General features: G+C 28.5%; 3 protein-coding genes across 10 annotated transcripts; 2 read left to right on the forward strand and 1 right to left on the reverse strand.

Moving 5' to 3' along the window:
• The first annotated feature begins 71 nt into the window (after positions 1-71).
• Larp4B (La-related protein 4B) lies at positions 72-9,195 on the forward strand. Of its 7 annotated transcripts, XR_004581929.2 has the most exons (11): positions 127-463; positions 1,660-2,026; positions 2,115-2,364; positions 2,479-2,619; positions 2,794-3,018; positions 3,090-3,235; positions 3,332-4,201; positions 6,561-6,762; positions 6,949-7,052; positions 7,156-7,441; positions 7,520-9,194. XR_004581929.2 is itself a non-coding variant. In XM_034328456.2 (10 exons), exons 2-9 carry the CDS (start codon positions 1,671-1,673, stop codon positions 7,042-7,044), a joined length of 2,286 nt encoding a protein of 761 aa, XP_034184347.2. In that variant the 5' UTR covers positions 72-211; positions 1,660-1,670; the 3' UTR covers positions 7,045-7,052; positions 7,156-9,194. The 7 variants fall into 7 exon arrangements, 6 of the variants coding, with proteins under 6 accessions (XP_034184347.2, XP_034184346.2, XP_034184344.2 ...); XM_034328456.2 differs by having other exon boundaries at positions 72-211; positions 7,156-9,194; XM_034328455.2 differs by having other exon boundaries at positions 127-454; positions 7,156-9,195.
• Positions 9,196-13,780: 4,585 nt separating this feature from the next.
• Positions 13,781-17,497, forward strand: Unc50 (Unc50 RNA binding protein). Of its 2 annotated transcripts, XM_034328545.2 has the most exons (8): positions 13,781-13,957; positions 14,201-14,300; positions 14,368-14,519; positions 14,588-14,774; positions 14,861-14,994; positions 15,063-15,164; positions 15,239-15,375; positions 15,524-17,497. In XM_034328545.2, the coding sequence occupies exons 1-7, from the start codon at positions 13,948-13,950 to the stop codon at positions 15,373-15,375; spliced, it is 822 nt and encodes a 273-aa protein (XP_034184436.2). In that variant the 5' UTR covers positions 13,781-13,947; the 3' UTR covers positions 15,524-17,497. The 2 variants fall into 2 exon arrangements, with proteins under 2 accessions (XP_034184436.2, XP_076544696.1); XM_076688581.1 differs by lacking the exons at positions 13,781-13,957; positions 15,524-17,497 and adding an exon at positions 14,091-14,109 and having other exon boundaries at positions 15,239-15,376.
• On the reverse strand, positions 15,986-19,450 carry LOC117606217 (uncharacterized). The gene is made up of 4 exons (XM_034328433.2): positions 19,154-19,450; positions 16,780-18,974; positions 16,258-16,544; positions 15,986-16,161 (listed from the first exon to the last, which is right to left on the reverse strand). Exons 1-4 carry the CDS (start codon positions 19,223-19,225, stop codon positions 15,986-15,988), a joined length of 2,730 nt encoding a protein of 909 aa, XP_034184324.2. The 5' UTR covers positions 19,226-19,450.
• Positions 19,451-19,736: the final 286 nt, after the last annotated feature.

Below are 19,736 nucleotides of genomic sequence, written 5' to 3' on the forward strand. Positions count from 1 at the left end.
TTCTAAAGAATTTTAATGAAACGAATACTCTGAATATATTTAAAAATTTAAACTTACCGGGTATGAGTCGTGGTAATTTAACCACCAGATATCACTATAGTCGGGCTACATACTTACGACCCACAATGCATCGAGCTACGGCATGTGCCTTTCTGTGTCGGCCATTTTGTAGTTTCCTTGAGAAATTGTGTTGAGTTGATTCATCTTCTTGGTAAGAATTTTATACAATTCTACAACGGCGCGACTCACATTGATCCAAATGATGTAGAGGATTGAGGGCAGATGCTTATGGCTAACTATTCATAGCTTGAGAACGAGGAATAAGATTGAGTTTTTTGCGCACAACCGTGTGCGCTCACGGTACTTACACCCGAAGAACGAGCCAGTAAACGAAGCTGCCGAGAACACCTATTGATAAAGGCACATGGAATCCGGGATTGTTTCGGGATGAATGGTGATTTCGGTAACGATATACGATACGCATAAGTGTACTGTCCAAGTGGTTGTCACCATATCTGCGTGCGTGAACGTGTTGGCCCGGCCAACGTCTCGCTCTATATTTGGCTAATCGCATCCAACATATTGCATATCTTGCCTTTTCAAAATTTTTACTTTTCATGCCGTAACCTTTCCCAAAGAACTATATCAGAAGGATACAATGTGACGTTTAAGTGTGAATGCTTGACGATTGCACATTGATACTGAACGAGAGCAAATCTTAGCATGTGGCACGGTTTGTACGATCAACATTCAGTTTTAATTTTAAGCAGAATCAATGAAATACTTAACTTTTCATTGTGATTTAATGTTCTTCCCCGTTCTTGCGTGTTTTACATAGAAAATTGAAAAGCAGTGTTACTTGAAACATCTATTTTATGGGGATATAAAAAAATCTGGAACTTTATTTTTGTATTCATTATTCTTTCATAGTTTACGGAAATTTTCATGTAAATAAATTTTATATAATTTAAATACGCGTACATATATATGCATTGAGCACGCACATATACATTCGAACGCGCGCGCGCACGCACCCATACACATCGTGCATACGGCATACGGCTATGTATTATTGAACATGAACACGCGCGCGCGCATCATACGTGCGACACATACCATGCAGAACTGGCGTGTGTACGTACATGTTCTCTATGATGTGTGTATGAGTAAATATATATAGACACTACAAATGTATTACATCAGACTGATATTTTGCATAGTACATATTGTTAATAATATTTCTACAAAATATATTCACAGTAAAACTTTATAATATTCAAAGTTTTACATTTATATTTACATTTTAAAGTTAAATAGTTTATAAAAACTATTGCATATTGCATTTGAAGGCGATAAATTTATAAGACTTATGCATTATCCCAATTAACAAAATGATATAATGCATTTTTATTTAATGACATAAAGAGCAATTCTGATTTTGTGATCAGTCACTATTGAATGTGATTTTATTGTTATTACATTTATTGTAATTTTGAAAGTTAACATTTTATAAATATAATAGAGTTTCTAACATCTATAGTTATATATTACATGTTTTAACATGTAAGTACAATATGTATTGGATATTAGCTGCCTTTGTAAGGTATTTGTATAGTATAAAGAATTCTTGTTATTAACATCATTTTGTATTCTTTTTAGGGTACGTGTACATGAATGGGGACATTGGGAAGCTCCCACCAGGGGCGGTGTATCCAGCCACCCCTGAACCTTTGGGTTCTGTTGGGGGTGCAATTGGAAGTACTGCATCCAATTTGGAATATAACATCATGAACGGCGTTCCAAGTGGAAATGAATTGATATTGGAGGCGAGTGTTGGTAATCTAGAGCCTTCACCACAGCATGCTATAGGTATAGGAGGTGCTGCAGGTTATGGACCAGTGGATGTTGCTGCTTTAGGTGATGTGCCAAATCAACCTGCTCCAATGGCTGATTTATCTACTCCTGGTATACCTTTGGAACAACTTAAACAGATGCTCTCTTCGCAACTTGAATATTATTTCTCCAGGTAAAATATTGTAATAAAATTGCTGTTTATGTTTTCATTTTAATAAATAGATTTATGTTCCATTACATTATATATTCTTTTATTTTAGAGAAAATTTAGCCAACGATACATATTTATTATCACAAATGGATAATGATCAATATGTACCAATATGGACAGTAGCAAATTTTAATCAAGTTAAGAAATTAACAAAGGATATAAAACTTATAACGGAAGTTCTGAGGGAATCTCCGAATGTGCAAGTTGACGAAGAAGGGCAAAAAGTAAGACCTAATCATAAACGATGTATTGTAATTCTTCGCGAAATACCAGATAACACGCCGCTGGAAGATGTGAAGGTGAGAAAAAATACAATACTAACACATGGATATAAAATACCAGTCAAGTATTATAATTACAATAATCTTCTTTTATTTATTTGACGTGAAATGAATGGAACTTTTTTATTATAGAATTTATTTTCTGGAGAAGGATGTCCAAGGTTCATTTCATGTGAATTTGCCCATAATAGTTCTTGGTATGTAACATTTGAATCTGATGACGATGCTCAAAAGGCCTATAGGTTTTTACGTGAAGAAGTTCGGGAGTTTCAGGTAATGTTTTGCTCTTAAGAAATGTTTTATTAACGAAAATTTAGAACTAAGTAGAAATTATATTTTGAAACACTTTATTTAATTATTAGTATGATTACTATTATTTATATTGAGATTTCAAATAATTTATATCTGGTAACATGTGATATTAGTATTTTATTATTCATAATTTAGGGAAAGCCAATAATGGCAAGAATTAAAGCTAAACCAATGAATAGGCTACCGATACCAGCAGTTGCTGGTGTAAGTGGTATTAAAAATGGTTATAGAACACCACCGCCACCGCCTGTCTATGATCCAAATAGTTATACAGCTGGGCAGCAACGCTTCCTTTATACAAATGGTACTACTATGCCACAAACTACTATGCCGCCATATGCCAATCAGGTTCATGTATATGTAAGTAATATTTTTTCTTTTTCTTTTGTAATGAAATAAAATAAATTTATTAGTTTGAAATAATTTTATAGCATCAGCCATTTTATCCTGCTGGAATGATGCCTTGGGGACCTGCAAGTCCTGCTTATTTTGATATGTCAAGTGTTTTCACAATGAATGGTATTACAGCACATAACACATTCAAACCACATAATACGAGATACAATCCGCGTCACAGGTATACAATTAAGATTAATAATTATTTTCAATGATATAGAACTATATTCAATTTCTTATCATAGAAGTTGTATACATACGTGTATATGTCATATAGAAATAAACAAAGAAATGGGTCCGAAAGATCAGGCTTAATGGATGGCGGAGGCAACATGGTATCGATGGGACGAACCTCACACCCGCCTATAAGCGGACCACCAATATCTTTAGGAGCAACAGTTCCGACCTTTACTTCGAGCTTGCCTACGGTGAAGCCAACCTCTTCTTCCTATCAAACCGGCACAAAGTTCCATTCCTCGCATACAACCGTAGCACCTGGAGAGGCCCAGTACAATAACAGCCACTCTAAAGGATCCCAGGAAAGTGACGCTCAAACTGTGGATTCTGGAGTTCAGTTTCCGCGTCATCGTATGCATCGTAGGATCAAAGATCAAGAGTCATTGTCAAAGGCTAACAATAGCCCTTTACCATCGATCAGGGAATCAACCCCGGCCAGTAATAATAACACACAATGTAACCGAGGGGCACAATTCGATTTGGAAGCTTCTGCTTTCCCTCCTCTTCCTGGCCTAGATGCAGATATTGCAAAATCCCATAATGCTTCAGTAGAGACTGTTGGTACCGATTGTACGCAATCACAGAATAGGCTTTCAGATGTAGTTAAGGGTACTGCAAAATTGAAAAGCGTTAAAGAAAAAGAATCTGCAGGAACTTCGCAACAATATAATCAACAACAACAACAACAACAACAACAACAACCAACAAGTAATAGCAGTAGGTCTGCGAGTCCAGGATCGAGTGCTGGTGGTCATGCTGGCTCGTTAGAGGCTCCAACTGGTTCTGGCAGTACATCAGCTACTCCCGTTGCATCTACAAATGTCAGCTCTAATGCTTCTGTTAGCAACAATGACTCCACAGACATCGCTCTCAGCACCATCACCCTCACTCCCCCGTCATCTCCTGATAAGTGAGTGTGCTTTCTTCTTATACGTACATACACAAATACATACATTCATTCATATATTCAAACGTACATGCGTACATAACGCGTGCGCGCTTATACACACAAATACAACAGAATGATTTATGTTCAGGCAGTCATATGAAGCCTGAAAAGATTGCTAAGCTGTGTTTGATAGTGTTGGCTGCATTATATGCGTGCTATGCTCTGTATGGTGGATGTATATTAGTGAAATTCGTATAGTCCACCTATATTTTTATATCATCTATAAGTAGGAAAGGGAAAGTAGTTTTCCATGGTAGTTTATTAGGTACAGATTATTGTTCTTTTAGGTATGGTATTATAGTAATGTTAAAGTTTATGCTTATTCGCTAATTCATAAATAGAATTAATGAAAATAATAAAGTAGTTGAACGGCTAAAACAAATAAAAATAATAAATGTTAAAATATATATTTTAATTTTGAAAGATAGTAATTTTATGTTATGTTTATGACAAGTAGTCTATATATTATTCTTTAATTTGTTAATAATTGAACAAGTATATTAATAAAAGATACCAAACATATTTTACAACTATATCTATTCTTATTAATGTTTATAGGATTTTTTAACAGTACAAGCAGTTGAATTTTAAGTGTCTTCAAAAATAAATTATTATTATTAACATATGTGTATATGCAAATTTGAAAATTCTGTAAAAAATTGCTGGTTGTGTTATTATTGTTGAACTTTCCCTTTCTTAATTACATTATACTCATGTGTAAAGCAGTAAGAAATAGGTGTAACTTTCCTAAATTTACTATTATTTTATTATCTGTGGTGGTTAATTTTTGTAGGCGTGCTCAGTTGTTCCAATTTGCCATTTATTTCTATTCATTGCTATCTTCTCCTGTCGAGTGTAAAGTTGTCTAATATTGTTTGGAATGCCTCGCTAGTATGATTCTTTTACTGAAGAATAGATATTTTTTTTTTCTTTTGGATAGAAGAGCTGGTGCTCCACTCGATAAAAGAGCAAATTTTAAAATGTAAAATGCTCAAAATCGAGGTATTCGTTTGATACTAGATAGTCAGAAGTTTTATCATTCTTTTATGGTGATTAAATACTATAACAAAATGTTGCAATGTGTATGTATGCAAAGAATGTATGCAGTACTCTGTGGTAGCACAATTTATTATAATTCTTGCCTTTACTACTGTGGCAAATGAACAATACATATGGACTATTATATTATTCAGGGTTCTTCAATATATGATTTTATTATTATTATTATTATTATTATTATTATTATTATTATTATTATTATTTTGTCGCTGTCATTATTATTATTATCACCGTCATTTATCATTGTCATAATTCATAATTTTTCTGCTATTAATACTACTAATACCAGTGTTATTTCTGTCTTCACCTTTTGCATTATTGCTACCATTAAGAGTATATATTTACTGTTGATATAATTTTTATAATCTTTGTTCTTGTTGGTATCATCATCGCTATCATTGATTCTGACATAATCACTTCTGCTCATGTTACCATGATAGTTATTATAAATATCATTGCCATCAGTGATTATTGTTGGTTTCATTACTTTTACTAGTGATATTACTATTTCAACTGTCACTGTTGCTGCTATTCTATTATTGCTACTACTACTACTACTACTACTACTACTACTACTACTACTACTACTACTACTACTACTACTACTACTACTATTATTATTATTATTATTATTACTATCACTACTATCGCTGCTTCTTCTACTATTGCTATTGTTACCTATATTGATACTATTTCTTTATTTATTATTATGATTACCATCATCATTATCATCATTTCTATAGTCTATTGTCATGCAGTTATTATCATTATTCTATTACCATTATTAGCATCATCATTATTACCACTATTATTACTATTACTATAACTATTATTACTACTATTACTATTATTATAATATTACGTTATATTATACTATATATCATATTACAATTATTAATTGTTTATTTTCAAGTTACTGTTAAAGGCATTTCAATTAAAATCTTACTTTTTAATACAAAGTTAAGCTGTAATATTTGGCACATGAAATATAATAAAAATCATGGTTCATTATTAATTGATGACTATAGATTCATTGTCAGTGGAAGTAAATAAATGATGTGTATACTGGTTTGTTAAATAAGTATTGCAATCTTGCAAGACCCATTCCCTTAACTATGTAGCGTTTTTTTTTTTTTTTGTTCTGAATGGAAATGTATATAATAGTAGCTGTCTTTTATTTGTGCATGGTATTTTAAGGTGCACAGTTGTAATTATTTAATATGTATTGAATATATGTTCTATTATACTTATGCACGTTCAGGTTTAGTCCTTTATTATTGAAATGCACCGCTGACAGATCTGTAAAGACTGACGATTCGAACATGGTGAATGGAGTGGACGAGGCTGTTACAAATGCACACACAGTGGAAGATTCTGAACAAGTATCTAGGTGTGAATGTAATTCCTCTGCTGCCTCACAAAATTCCCAGTCACAAGTGGGAGTGTCTTCTACTTTCCCCGTAGTAAGTACTTTTTTTTTTAAATAATAATTTTTATTGTAAAAATTGTCCAATGATTCTCACTGTCAATATATTTTTCACTTTGTTTAGATATTAATGTGACATTAATGAGAATAATACTTACTGTTGTATGAAAATTTTGGCCAATGTAAAATGAAGAAAGCTTAACTTTATATTTTGTTACTTTAGGATCTTCTGAAGCCAAGCTATGCCCAAGTAGCACAGCACTGTCGTGAACTACCTTGTACAAAGCATAAAACAGATGAAAGAGATGGAAATGTATAAATCAATATGTAAGTAAACATTTTTTATAAAATCATATTATTCTTCGGATAAGTAAGCAGAATTTATTTAATACATAAAATTAAAGATGAAGTGAACTAAGCACATTTACAGATACTACCACAGTGAATTTCAATATTTAGCTGTTATTCTTCATCTGGATTATATGGATTATGTACCACTATTTTTATCCTACACTGGGTATAGTGGGTACGAAGAAAACTTTTTACATTGTACAGTGACTTCGCCTACAATGAATGTGGTATCAATTAACTATGAATCATAAAGAATTGTTTGAAGAAACTCTAATTCGCTGCATATTTAAGAAAATATGTTTGCTGGCAGGATAATACATTGTGTAGAAGAGTATTGTTATTGCTTTGGTTCTGTGATTTTGGAGGTACATATTTGTTAGCTTGTAAAAATGTTAAACTAAGGTATTAATCTTTTAATTCCTTTCTCCTCTCCCTTTTCATAGCACAGGGCCGTAACTGGGAAATGTTTATCTTTGTGCCAAACCTTGCTATGCGCGTACAGCTTAATGAATGTTCAGAGTGCAACGAAATTTATTCTCAAACAGAATTCTGATTTGTTTAAATAAAAAAAGAGAATGTAATTTTTGAAGCAGATAAATGTTAAGAATATTTATTAGAAAACGATCTAATTTCTGTTTCTCATAATTTCTTTTTTTATATATATCATTACAAATATTCATGGACAAATTTTGCATAGTTTCCAGAATATTAATGACAATTATACTGAATAACAATTAATGTACAAATGAAACATTTGCTGTATTGTCTGAATTCTAGTTTCTATAAAGAAAAGAAAAATCAAAATCCGAGGAAAATAAAAAAAGTGCTATGTATATGTTATTGCCTGCAATAATGCGTATTGAGTTTTCTTTAATATTAACAATAACAAATATAATTATTACAACATATTGTAGTCATTAAATTTATATTAATATTATTGAAGCATTATTGCTTTATAAATAATAATGATAAAATATTTATGTAGTTATTTCTAATTTACAGGAACATTATTTTTTGATTTAAACAAAAAATGAATAATATTAACATTTTATATTGCCTCAAGTACATTCTACTCTCCACTAGAAGCTTTAAAATTTTTGTCCCAGTTGAATCAGAAGTAATAATACAATACGTGTTATTGATATTCTGGAAATAATACTAACAGATTTTAGTTTTGTGTTCAAGTTAAAAAAGACGAAAAGAACGAATGGTAATTGTTACAACATTTAGGCACCTATTTACGGCACTGACTTTTCTTTTTAATATTACCGTTACATGAGATAACATACAATTTAGAATTATGCTTTGGCAAGTAATATAAGAGTTGTCAGAAATATGGTCTTTGAGCACACATTTAAGTGCCTCAAAACGTTGTGTATATTACAGGAGCTTGGCTTTAGATGTTATATAATTACATGTATCTATACATTGTAGCAAAGAACGCATATGATATATTTGTTACTAATATGCGTACAGAAATTGAAATAATGAATATTGAACGAAAAACCAATCTCCTGAACTACAGAATAATTACCAATATGTATAATTATACTTTACATTTATAATACTGCCTTTTAATTTTTTTATATCTGAAATGATTAGTCGCGATGTTGAATATACAGAAAAAAAATTTGTTATCAACTGTAAATGCATTAAGATATTAATTATTTCAGTTTAAAATCGTGGTGCTGTAAACACTTTGCTTTAGCCTCAGTCCTGTAGCACAACTTACATTAATTGTATCTCGGTGATACATTTAAAAATTGGTGTAATGTCGTTAATTACATCAACAAATAAGTATGATACATTTAAGATACATACATAAATATCTTTTTATTAGTAAATTCATTTGTTTGAAGAACGGGGCTTTATATATATTTTAATATTATTATCTTTTATTTTGTGTAGATTTGCCATTTCGTTTTCGTTCCTTTTTTTTTTTTTTATTTTGGACCTAGAATATTACTTTAAAGAAAGTTGTGCACATGTACTATATTTAAACATGATTATAGAAATAATGAAATGAACTGTGAGGCAAGAAATTTTGTGTTGTTTTTCTTCCAAACTTATATCTCATTAAATGTGACAATAATGTATTATCAGTATTTAATTTCAGTTTCACTAACTAATAATAACATTTGTCTTTTATATTTATATACAAAAGAAAGATTATTTCTAAAATTATAAGTCATGTGCATATATTTTTAATATTATCGAATGATCAAAGACATTAATTGATCAGTTATTCTATTTGGTTCACTTATTTTGCATACTAACATGAATTTACTAATAAAAATATTTATATAAATACGAAAAATACACGCATATATACATAAAAATTGGATAAGCATTAACATTTCTTGATAATGGAATTTTAGAAAACGTAAACGATGTTAAAGTGATTTGTCTTACTTTATGCGTTACCCTATAAATTATGTATAGCTAATTATGTGTATGCTTTGAATATTCGTTTTAATTATTGCTACGGATTATATGTAAAAAAAGAAATTGAAAGTTGATTCCTCTCTATACATTGTCTTTACTAAATGTATGGAATTTAATGTAAGAAACACTAAACTGGTGGTATATTATATACCTGTACAATACAAAGTGAGAAATAGATACACCAATACCTTGGATCGTAATGATCACATGTATTGTCGGAAAAAAAGGAAAAAAAAATTAATAATAATTGACAGTGACTAATAACTATCTAAAATATTTAGTTTGTAATGCTGAAAGTAAATTAAATAAAACTTTCTTAAGCTTTAAATAGAAAAAAAAAAGTTGATGATAAAAGTTTTTGTGCTGGCAGTTGAATTAGAATATATATAATTATTTGAAGGTAAAAAACGATTCCAAATGGTCCAGGGTAAGGGTAGTATATTGGGATAAAATTGTGATTGGAATGTGTGGAAAAAGGTATATTAGAACTTCGTTCTTTTTTAATAATCTCGTCACATAATCGTGGCTGATAAACTTACGTTCATTCATTCATCAGAATAAACTGTGATTAGATTGAAGTTCAACAGAAATACAATGTATAATGTACTCCGTTTCATAGGCTATACAGGCCTAGAAAGTCTGATTTTTTAACTACTATGAAAAACTTGTGTATTATATGATCTATGACGTTTGTTTATTACTATGTAAAGTGACAAATTTCAAAATTAAACATTAATTACTGTTATTGGTTTTGCTTTTACTTTAAATCTCATGTGTTATTTATCTAATTAATTTTCAAGAATTATATTTTGCGTTCATTGGAAATTGCATAAATGCAGATTTAGATAAAAAATATATGGCCTAGTGTTGCAAATGAATTAGACAAAACTAATTTCAGTAAATACGACGGAAATTAATAATATATTTAAATAAATGTGAAGCAAAGAACCATTTCTCTATGTAATTTTATTCAGGGCATAAAGAAACTGCCAATATCTTTAACATAAGAGACTGACAGTATCTTTACACATGATGCAAGTTTAATTAAAGTTGTGAGACCGATTCAATACTGTTCCACAAAAAGAAAGAAATATTGTTTGTGCATATAAAGTTGAATATGAAGGCTTTGTACATTACAAGGAATCAAATCAAATTATACACGATTTCATATTACCTATTAATTATGATTCAAATACATCAAACATGACCTCACTAACACTGTTATATTAAAATCAAATGAATAGTAAATTACATACTTTCTGATTGCAAGTTTTGTAAACATCTTATTTGGTACATATCTCAATACGAGAAAGTTACAAAAAAAAAAATGAGTTTTATTCATTGTTAATACTAGTTAGAAAGTAAACTTTAAAAATTAACATTATTTTGTAAATTACGATATCCCTAACAAATAATAATGTGTAATTATGGTATATAGTTCGAAACTTTTTCGTCTTCCCTTATTATCTTATGTTATAATATTTCATACATTGATTCTAGAACTTAACAATATATACTAAGCATTTTGTTTCTATTATTTAAAAGATTGTTTTTAGTAAAGGATAAAATATGATTATTAAAAACAGTACACATTAGTTTATTTTGTCTAAAAGTATATAGTTTCTATCATATGAAAGACACTATTACATGTTCTGTAACATTTAGTCATTCGAAAAATTTATAGAATCTTAATGTAATTTCTTTAATAAAAATAAATAAACATTTTATTCTGATATTCTATTAAGAATCTAAAGACTTATTTTGATTCAGAAATTCTATGTTTATAAGTACCATCAGGCACAAAAATAAATTATTTGTAAATATTAAATTCATGATCATTATTGAGTTGTACCTTAAACGATCATGTATTTATGATATATAAAATATTTTAAGGTAAATGTAGTATATTGTATTGAATACATTAAATTTTTCACGAGAATGAACATTTTTTTGTTTAAGCCTGGAAATTTTGTTAAAAGGTTTATGCCTTGTTTTATCGCACAAATATAGTATTAATGACTTAATAACTTTTTTAACGGTTTCATGTGAAACACAAAATGTACAGAAATAACAAAAGTAATGCTACTAAAATATTTGTAACTACTACACCGACCATTTTTGCAGACAAAGTATCGAGTAAACTGTAATTAAGTATACATCATTAATATTATGATGTTAAAAAACGACAAGTGTTTTGTTAAGCATATATTTATAAATCAATTTGATGTTTTTAACATTCCTGAAATTCTTATTATTATTATTCTGCGTTTTTTCATTATAACGTATGTTATGAACGTTACTGTAAATAAGATTTGTTTATCATAGTGGGCACTGGACTACAATGTCTATGATAACTACATTAAAATATTTTTAAAAACTATACATGGAAAATTCATGCTGATATATTTGTAACTGCGCATTATAAATAATTATTGTTTTGTATAATATCACTCTTGCATTATGAAAAAGTTCATGTACAAGAGTTTTACATCTATTATCATATCCTAATTCGATTAGAGAGATACAGTTTATTGCATTCAAACGAAAGGGATTAAGTAATAAAAGCACGTGACATTAAATGGAATCTTATAAACGTCAAGATATAAAAATGCAAGCAGTGATCATCTCTTAAACATGTTACTTCCTGTTCATTATCAATATGAATGTAATTAATATCTAAGATTAAAGGTTCTGCTTATGATTAGTTAAGTATAATGATTAATTTGATTTAAAGTTATCTGCTATGAAAATTACGAAATCTTACGTATATACTCTGTACAAAAGATAAGAAGTTTATCTATCAGGTACAGGAACTAGGTTGCAAAAATGTTCGTATTTATAATACCAGCAAGATATTTACATATGCACTGTACATTTCGTTGTTTTAAAATGAATTTGTATATTTGGGTCCAAGGAAAACCATTTACAACATTGCTATCGTTTTTTGAAAAAATACAAACATTGTAATTGTAATCAATGTAATTTCATTGATTTTTATTATAAATATTAGCCACAACGTGTTTCATTAAATTACAATAACAAATACTGTTTATGACCGAATATTAATTTTGTAAATGGTCCACTGTTATAGATACAAAGAATGATTTGTATCTTAAAAATTATACTTGGAAAAACTGTTAGATGATAAAATGCGATTAATTCTTTTTCTTATGTTCCAATATGAACTGATTAGTTTGTATTGAGCAATTAGATTAATTGTTCATTTCGAATGAGAAATATTCTCATCGGTTACATTAATTGTGCCCCTGTAATACTTATAAATGCGTCCTCTATCATTAATTACATTGTGGACGATCTCGTTGTATGTTCAGTGCCTTTTAACATATATTCATATACATGTAAAAATCAATTGATCCTTTTGTATTTATCGATATCTTCCAATTTCTGGGTGAACGAGTTTGCATGATTCAAAATAATTCGACGAAAATGCTCCTATATTCCCTGCCGATTGAAAAAGAGAATGTTAAAAAGAAAAATATGAAACTTAATTAAACGTTGACTTGTTTCATGTAAACAAAAATCGTATGAAACAAATCAAATTTAAATTAGGCGTGTGTATACACGCATACATTTGTGTTTGATGTGTGAACATTCTCAATGTAATCTGTAATCATATATATTTGTATATAATACACAGATTAATTTGTTGCGTCCATTATGTGGTTAGAGACTAATTTGTACATACTATAAATACACGATGAATGAATAAATAAATGAATGTACCAAACTTTACAAGATCAACATCTACATTTTTTGTCATTTGATATTAATTATAAATAATATTAATAATTTAAAGTTGTAGAATACATTAAATTGTTACATCAATTTATTGTATGTACGAAATTATAAATTTTTATTTGCAAATGCTCTGTACAAGTAATACAATTTATTTTATATTTCTTACAAAATTCGAATTGCTTCGATTGAAATAGAAATTTGAATACATAAAATAATTAATATTCTGTAATTACCGAATGATTCAAATATTTATAAAAATTGTATAAAATTTATAAACTAAATACAAGTTTTTCTACATAAAGAAATTTAAAACAAATATCGATGAAGTATAAAGAATACCAACTTTATTTGTATTTTCTCTTGAAATTTTGTTTCTATATTAAACAATCAACATTTGTTTAATACAAAACTGATTGTAATAATAAAATAATTGTAACAATTTATAAATAGATTGCAAAATACTTAAGATGAAGCAAAATTGAATTAAGATTAAATAGCATTGAGTCAGCCAATAGCCGTTGCGATTGAACCGATATTAATTTTGAATGTGATGTTTTATATTAACTCTTCTTCATATCACTGTCATAAGTTAATATTTAATATTAAGAATTGAATCGGCAATAAAAAAAAAAAATACATCCAAGTTATATTCATACTTTGTGGTTCAATGATTAAAAGTATGTAAACATAACCTATAATAATAAATGATACATCTGATTGACAGTATTACGATTATATGTATCAAAAAATGAAAAGAAATTAATACATAAATGTGTTAAGAAATTACCATATAATTATTACATTTTAAAGACAAGATTGAATTAATAAAGTAAAATAAAATCCTTAATTTCATACTTGTTATAAATTTTTTCTTATAAAAATGTTTTAAGTTTATTAATTATTTAGTGCTTAATGAATAGATTTAGAAATGAAATATTCTACATCACCTCCGATAAGCAGGTGTAATTCACCTGGTCCAATTGAGTCAGGCTCAAGCTTGCCGATGCCAGTAACTTACAGGTAAACTGTATTTTTCAGGATAATATTTTCATATCTGTTTTAAATAACAAAAAATTGTGTGTTTTAGGCAAGATTGTATGGGTGCAGCAACAAAATGTTATAAATATCTGAGAAAGCTATTGAAATTTGAACAAATGGATTTTGAGTTTGCTTTGTGGCAAATGATCTTTTTATTTACATCACCACAGAAAGTGTATAGAAATTTTCAAAGCAGGAAACGTATGTTATTTTACTTATAAAACAATATTTACATAGTACATTTATATTATAATGAAATTTTGTTTTAGAAACAAAATCACAATTTGCAAGAGATGATCCTGCGTTTTTGGTATTGCTAATGTGTTGCCTGTGTATATCTTCTATTGGTTTTACTATAGTTTTGGGATTAGGATTTCTTCAATTTATAAAGTTATTATTTTATATGGTATTCATTGATTATCTTGTAGCTGGTATAATAGTAGCTACAATATTCTGGTAAAAATCTGAATTATTTGAGTGATACATATAATGTATAAACCATTAACAATTTTTAAAATTTCATTAATTTTTCTTTATTACAGGTTTATAACAAATCGTTATTTAAGAATTGATAAAACTCAGGATGTAGAATGGGGTTATGCATTTGATATTCATTTGAATGCATTTTTTCCACCTTTAGTCATACTTCATATTGTACAACTTTTTTTATATAATGGTAAAATGTTTAATATTTGTATGTAATATATTTATTCCTTGTTAACTTACAAATGTATCGTATGACAGGTCTCATAAATCATGATACATTCTCATCAAGATTTGTTGGAAATACAATTTGGCTAATAGCTGTTGGATATTATATTTATATCACATTTTTGGGTTATACAAGTAAGTACATAAATTTGGTACTACAAGTATGTCATGAAATAAAGAATTCATTAAATTACTTAAATGCTTTGCAGGTATGGAAATACTTCATAAAACGCATATAATACTATCAACAGTACCAATAACATTACTGATATATGTCATGACATTATGTGCAGGCATTAATATTAGTCATTTAGTTATGGAATTCTATCATTACCGAGTTGTCTAGGTAAAGTTTGTTATTTTAGTATAAAAATTAATTTTAAATTAATTGTCTTTGTATTAAATTTTGATATACACTTTTATGCATCAAAATTTTAAAAAGTACAGATAAAAATGTTTATTGCATTTAATAATAAATAATATATATTTCCTAGGAAGAAAGAAAACTAATTGTTTAAGTAAAGAACATGTTGTGTATTTCTAATTGTAAAATTCAAATTTTACAATTAAATACTTGCAGATGTTTTGAATCTCCAGTTTTGTAAAAATTTAAAAATTTGTTGATAGAAATATCGTTTTTTACCTTCTATGAATCATTTGAATAAAAATGCATTAGGTGTATTATTATATACCAATTATTTATATTAACATTGTATATAGTACTCTTACAATGTTAGAGTAAGTTTTAAAATACTTGATTTCAAAATTAACCTTTATTTAATTTATATAAAGTAAATAATGTACAATATAATGGGTGTGTGTGTCTGTATATATATATATATCTTACTGAATATAGATTTATTCTTTATTCTTTAATCTGTCAAATGCTTGTGGTGGGTGATAAGCATAATTAGCAGACTTAGTAAAAATTTTAAGTAACAATCAGTAATTAAGGTTTATAAAAGCTTAGGCTGCTGTTTTAAAGTTGAAATGTCTAAAATTTTACTGGGACAAGATGTTTTAGGCGTTTGATTAAAAGGAAACCGTTGTAATATTTTAGGGCTATTTTTTGAACTTGGAAGTTTTTTAAAGTCATTTTTTAAAGATGTTTCAACTGGTACTTTATTAATATCTGTAAAGAAAATGCTCAATGTTATTTTAACGATTTAATTAGTTAAAAAGTATGCTACGCATATCTATTAAAAATCATGTTTATTTATTTCATTACCTTCTGCTTGAACACTGTTTTTTCCTGGAAGCAATTGATATCTTTCTAAATAACGCATTGTAGCAAATGACATATTTGTGCCTTGCATATTGCTAACCATAAGATGTTTTAGAGATGTTGAGCCTTGCTTTTGTACTGCTAATTCAGCAAGTTGTTCATCCGTTAAATATTTTAAAGCCAATGCTTTCATATGCATACTTGTATTTGTTTCATTTACAGCACTTGTAGCTTGTGTCATATTTGCTTGATAATCCAAACGTGGATAAAATGATAAGTCAAATGCCATCCTTTCAAACAAATTATCAAATATTATTAATAATATATAAATTGAAACTCGATTATCTAAATAACGTTAACCAAATCCATCTTCAATTCTTTTCTTTTTTGCAAAAGTATAGTAGCTAACAGATTAATAATAATATAACTGTTTCATATTAATGATTCTATTGCTGTTAACAGAATTTAGATAATCAAAATTACTTATATATATATACACATGTATTTTATACCCATAAAACATACTTGTTACTACTGTTCAATTCTTTAACTTCTTGATTTTCATTCAAACTAATCCCAAGTTTTTTAAGTTGTTCCAATGTGGCATTTTTTACAGTATCTAATGTTTTATTTTCAGTCTCATTTCGTTCATTCTGATTTACTTTTGCTTGATTTTGTTGTTGGTCATCTATAACACATGAGTTCTGTAACAACTGATTTACTTGTCCCAGAACATTATTATAAAAGGTCCAGCCCACTTTTGAACTGCGTTTCACTTTTTCACTATCATCATCACTAGAGTATTCGTTCATGTCTACATGTATACTAGGTTCTGGAGTGGGTGGTGGCCTTTCATTTATTTTTAAATCACCGCCATTTAAAATCAAGCTATCTTCAATACAATTAACACCTTTAATGACAGAAATTTGTCCTTCCTTTCTATAGTCTCTGTAACTATCAGAACTATTTACTGATTTGCATGCTTTTGCAGAATCATTATCCTTTCTTATTTGTAGCTTTCTATAACGATTTGTAGGAGTGTTTGTTTCACCATTTTTATTTTCTAAAACATTATGTTCTGCATTTACAGTATTTTTTTGTACTGCCGGTGTTTTTATAATTTCGTAATTTCTTATTTCTTCCGTACAAGTTTTTCCTACATTTTTTTGTATACTATCCATAGTTTGATTTAAATTTGTAGTCATGTCTCTACACAATTTGGGGGACTCAGATCTAAGAGCATCTGTTTCTTTTTGTACATCTATATAAATCTGTCTCTCTAAATCTCTTGTAGAAGTACTTGCATTTAAATTACTACTTTGTTGTTGACTAGATGACATATAACTTTCAGAATCTTCAACTATATTTTCTAATTGTCCACTTGGTATTCGAGTAAAAGAGTTCTTGTATCTTCTTAAAGATTCATTATTATCACGAACACCAACACTATTACATAGCTTTAAATTCTCTTTCTTCTGCTGACTATCTTGTTTTTCACAATCATCAATATCTACTGTAAATGGGCTATTTTGTACAGTGAACTCAAAACTTGTCATTACACCTATAGAAACTTTTTGTTCCATAAATGTCTTCTTTGCTTGTGTTTCTGTCAATATTAATTCACTTTGATTTATATTTTCATTTCCATTTTCATTACAATTTTCTTTTCTTCTATCTTTGGAGAGTTCACTTTGACATACACTTCTTTTTGTGCTTCTTGGTACCTTAATATGATTAGTATCATTAGAATTTGCAAGGAATTGATTATTGTGATGCTGTACTGGGTATGAACAAGAACATTTTTTCCTTTCTTTTAAATTTTCTTCTTGCATTTTCAATAATCTATCCACTTGTGTTTGTAATGATTTAATTTGATCATTTTGACTGTTTATAATATGTAATAAGTTCTTTACTGTTTCTTGGGTATCTGTATTATGAGTAGAATAAGGATGAAATTGAGGAAAAGGATAAGTGTTCATATTAAAATAAGGATATTGTTGTCCTAAATAGTGTGGTAATGGATATTCACTTCTTTTCAGAGTATTAGGATTAATATGTGAATTTTGTATTTTTGATTCATTGACTGAATCATTAAATGATACTTGCTTAGTTGAATTATTAGTTATTAGTTGTTTTTCATATAATAATGGGAAACATTCCTTTTTACTAAAAACATAATTGTCAGTATCTGTACAAGTTCTAACAGCATGCGATGGAGGTGACATACGATCACACTGTTCCATTATATTGCTGTATTGAGTTGTTATGCTATTTCTTTTAATAGGTGCTGTATTATTTTCACACACTTGATAGCTATGTTCATAAGAATTACCATCTCTTCTTGTATTAGTTTCTTTTTCATCAAAACTTTTATAATTAGAAGTATCTTTTCTTGAACCATGATTGTTTCGTATAGATTCTTTTGGACTTTCTGTGGTGGTATTTTTTGTCGAATAAGATTGTGGAACATAATTTTGACTGGATTGTGTGTTTTGAGAATTTATACTGTCAGTATTATTATAAGGCTTGCAAGAATAATTATGTTGCTTCCATGCTGCATAGGATCCATTGTTATTTGAAGAATATGAATTACTGTTCTTCTGTGTTAAAGTTTTACATTCTACAGAAGGTGAATGGAAATCTACATGTTGTATAGTTTTATAGCCTATAGGTTTATCAAATATCAAAGAAACTTCTGGAACCGATGGTACTGTAAAACACTAAAATTAGAAATTATTGAAATAAAATAAACTGTTTTTACATTATAATATATACACATGTAATATAATATACATTTTATAAACTTTTATTATTGTTAGGAACCTACAAAAGTATGTACACAATTTTGGTAAGGATTACTAAGAAATTTAAATATTTAACAAACAAACAAAAAACTTACATCAAGTTTTGGTGCAGGTTTTGGTGTAATTCTTGGTTCAAACTCATTTTCATCGTTACAAATTCGATACATATTTTATATAAAATAAATTAATAATCGTAATTTATATTAATATAACTATCAATATAATTATTTAAATTTCTATATATAATTTCTTAGTAGAAATTCTGTGAAACCATGTCTATTGCTTAACACAATATTTCTTTATAGTATCTTTTACTTTATTTCGGTGTAAACTAAAACAAACTCTGTAAACAGTGCAGTGACTACAGGCATAAAAAGACTGGATGTGTCTTTGTTCTTGAGGAGTCATGTTTTTAGGGATCCTAAACACCCCCAAGCGGCGATTAGATTTGCTTGTAATTTAAAAAAACCGCCATAAATCAAGCATTGTTGAAGAACAAGCGCCATCTGCTCCATCCTATTATAAAAATACTTATTTATTTATTTATTTATTTATTTATTTCTTTCGGAGTTACATATAAATATTATAAAAATATGAATCATTTCGAAAGACGACAGTAGCCGACCGCGCATGCGCAGCGGAGAAGGGGAACTCGACTCTACAAATACGTCGCTGGGC

The sequence above is a fragment of the Osmia lignaria genome, chromosome 1 (genome assembly GCF_051020975.1).
Source record: "Osmia lignaria lignaria isolate PbOS001 chromosome 1, iyOsmLign1, whole genome shotgun sequence".
NCBI classification, from domain to species: Eukaryota; Metazoa; Arthropoda; class Insecta; order Hymenoptera; family Megachilidae; genus Osmia; species Osmia lignaria.

Coding starts and splice junctions, on each gene's coding strand:
- Larp4B (XM_034328453.2), top strand. Junction 2,365..2,478: donor CGCCGCTGGAAGATGTGAAG/GTGAGAAAAAAT, acceptor TTTTTATTATAG/AATTTATTTTCTGGAGAAGG. Junction 3,019..3,089: donor CCAATCAGGTTCATGTATAT/GTAAGTAATATT, acceptor ATAATTTTATAG/CATCAGCCATTTTATCCTGC.
- Unc50 (XM_034328545.2), top strand. Junction 14,995..15,062: donor ACAACTTTTTTTATATAATG/GTAAAATGTTTA, acceptor ATCGTATGACAG/GTCTCATAAATCATGATACA. Junction 15,165..15,238: donor CACATTTTTGGGTTATACAA/GTAAGTACATAA, acceptor AATGCTTTGCAG/GTATGGAAATACTTCATAAA.
- LOC117606217 (XM_034328433.2), bottom strand. CDS start 19,225: ATGTATCGAATTTGTAACGATGAAAATGAGTTTGAACCAAGAATTACA. Junction 16,545..16,779: donor GAATTGAACAGTAGTAACAA/GTATGTTTTATG, acceptor TTTGTTTGAAAG/GATGGCATTTGACTTATCAT. Junction 16,162..16,257: donor AAACAGTGTTCAAGCAGAAG/GTAATGAAATAA, acceptor TTTTCTTTACAG/ATATTAATAAAGTACCAGTT.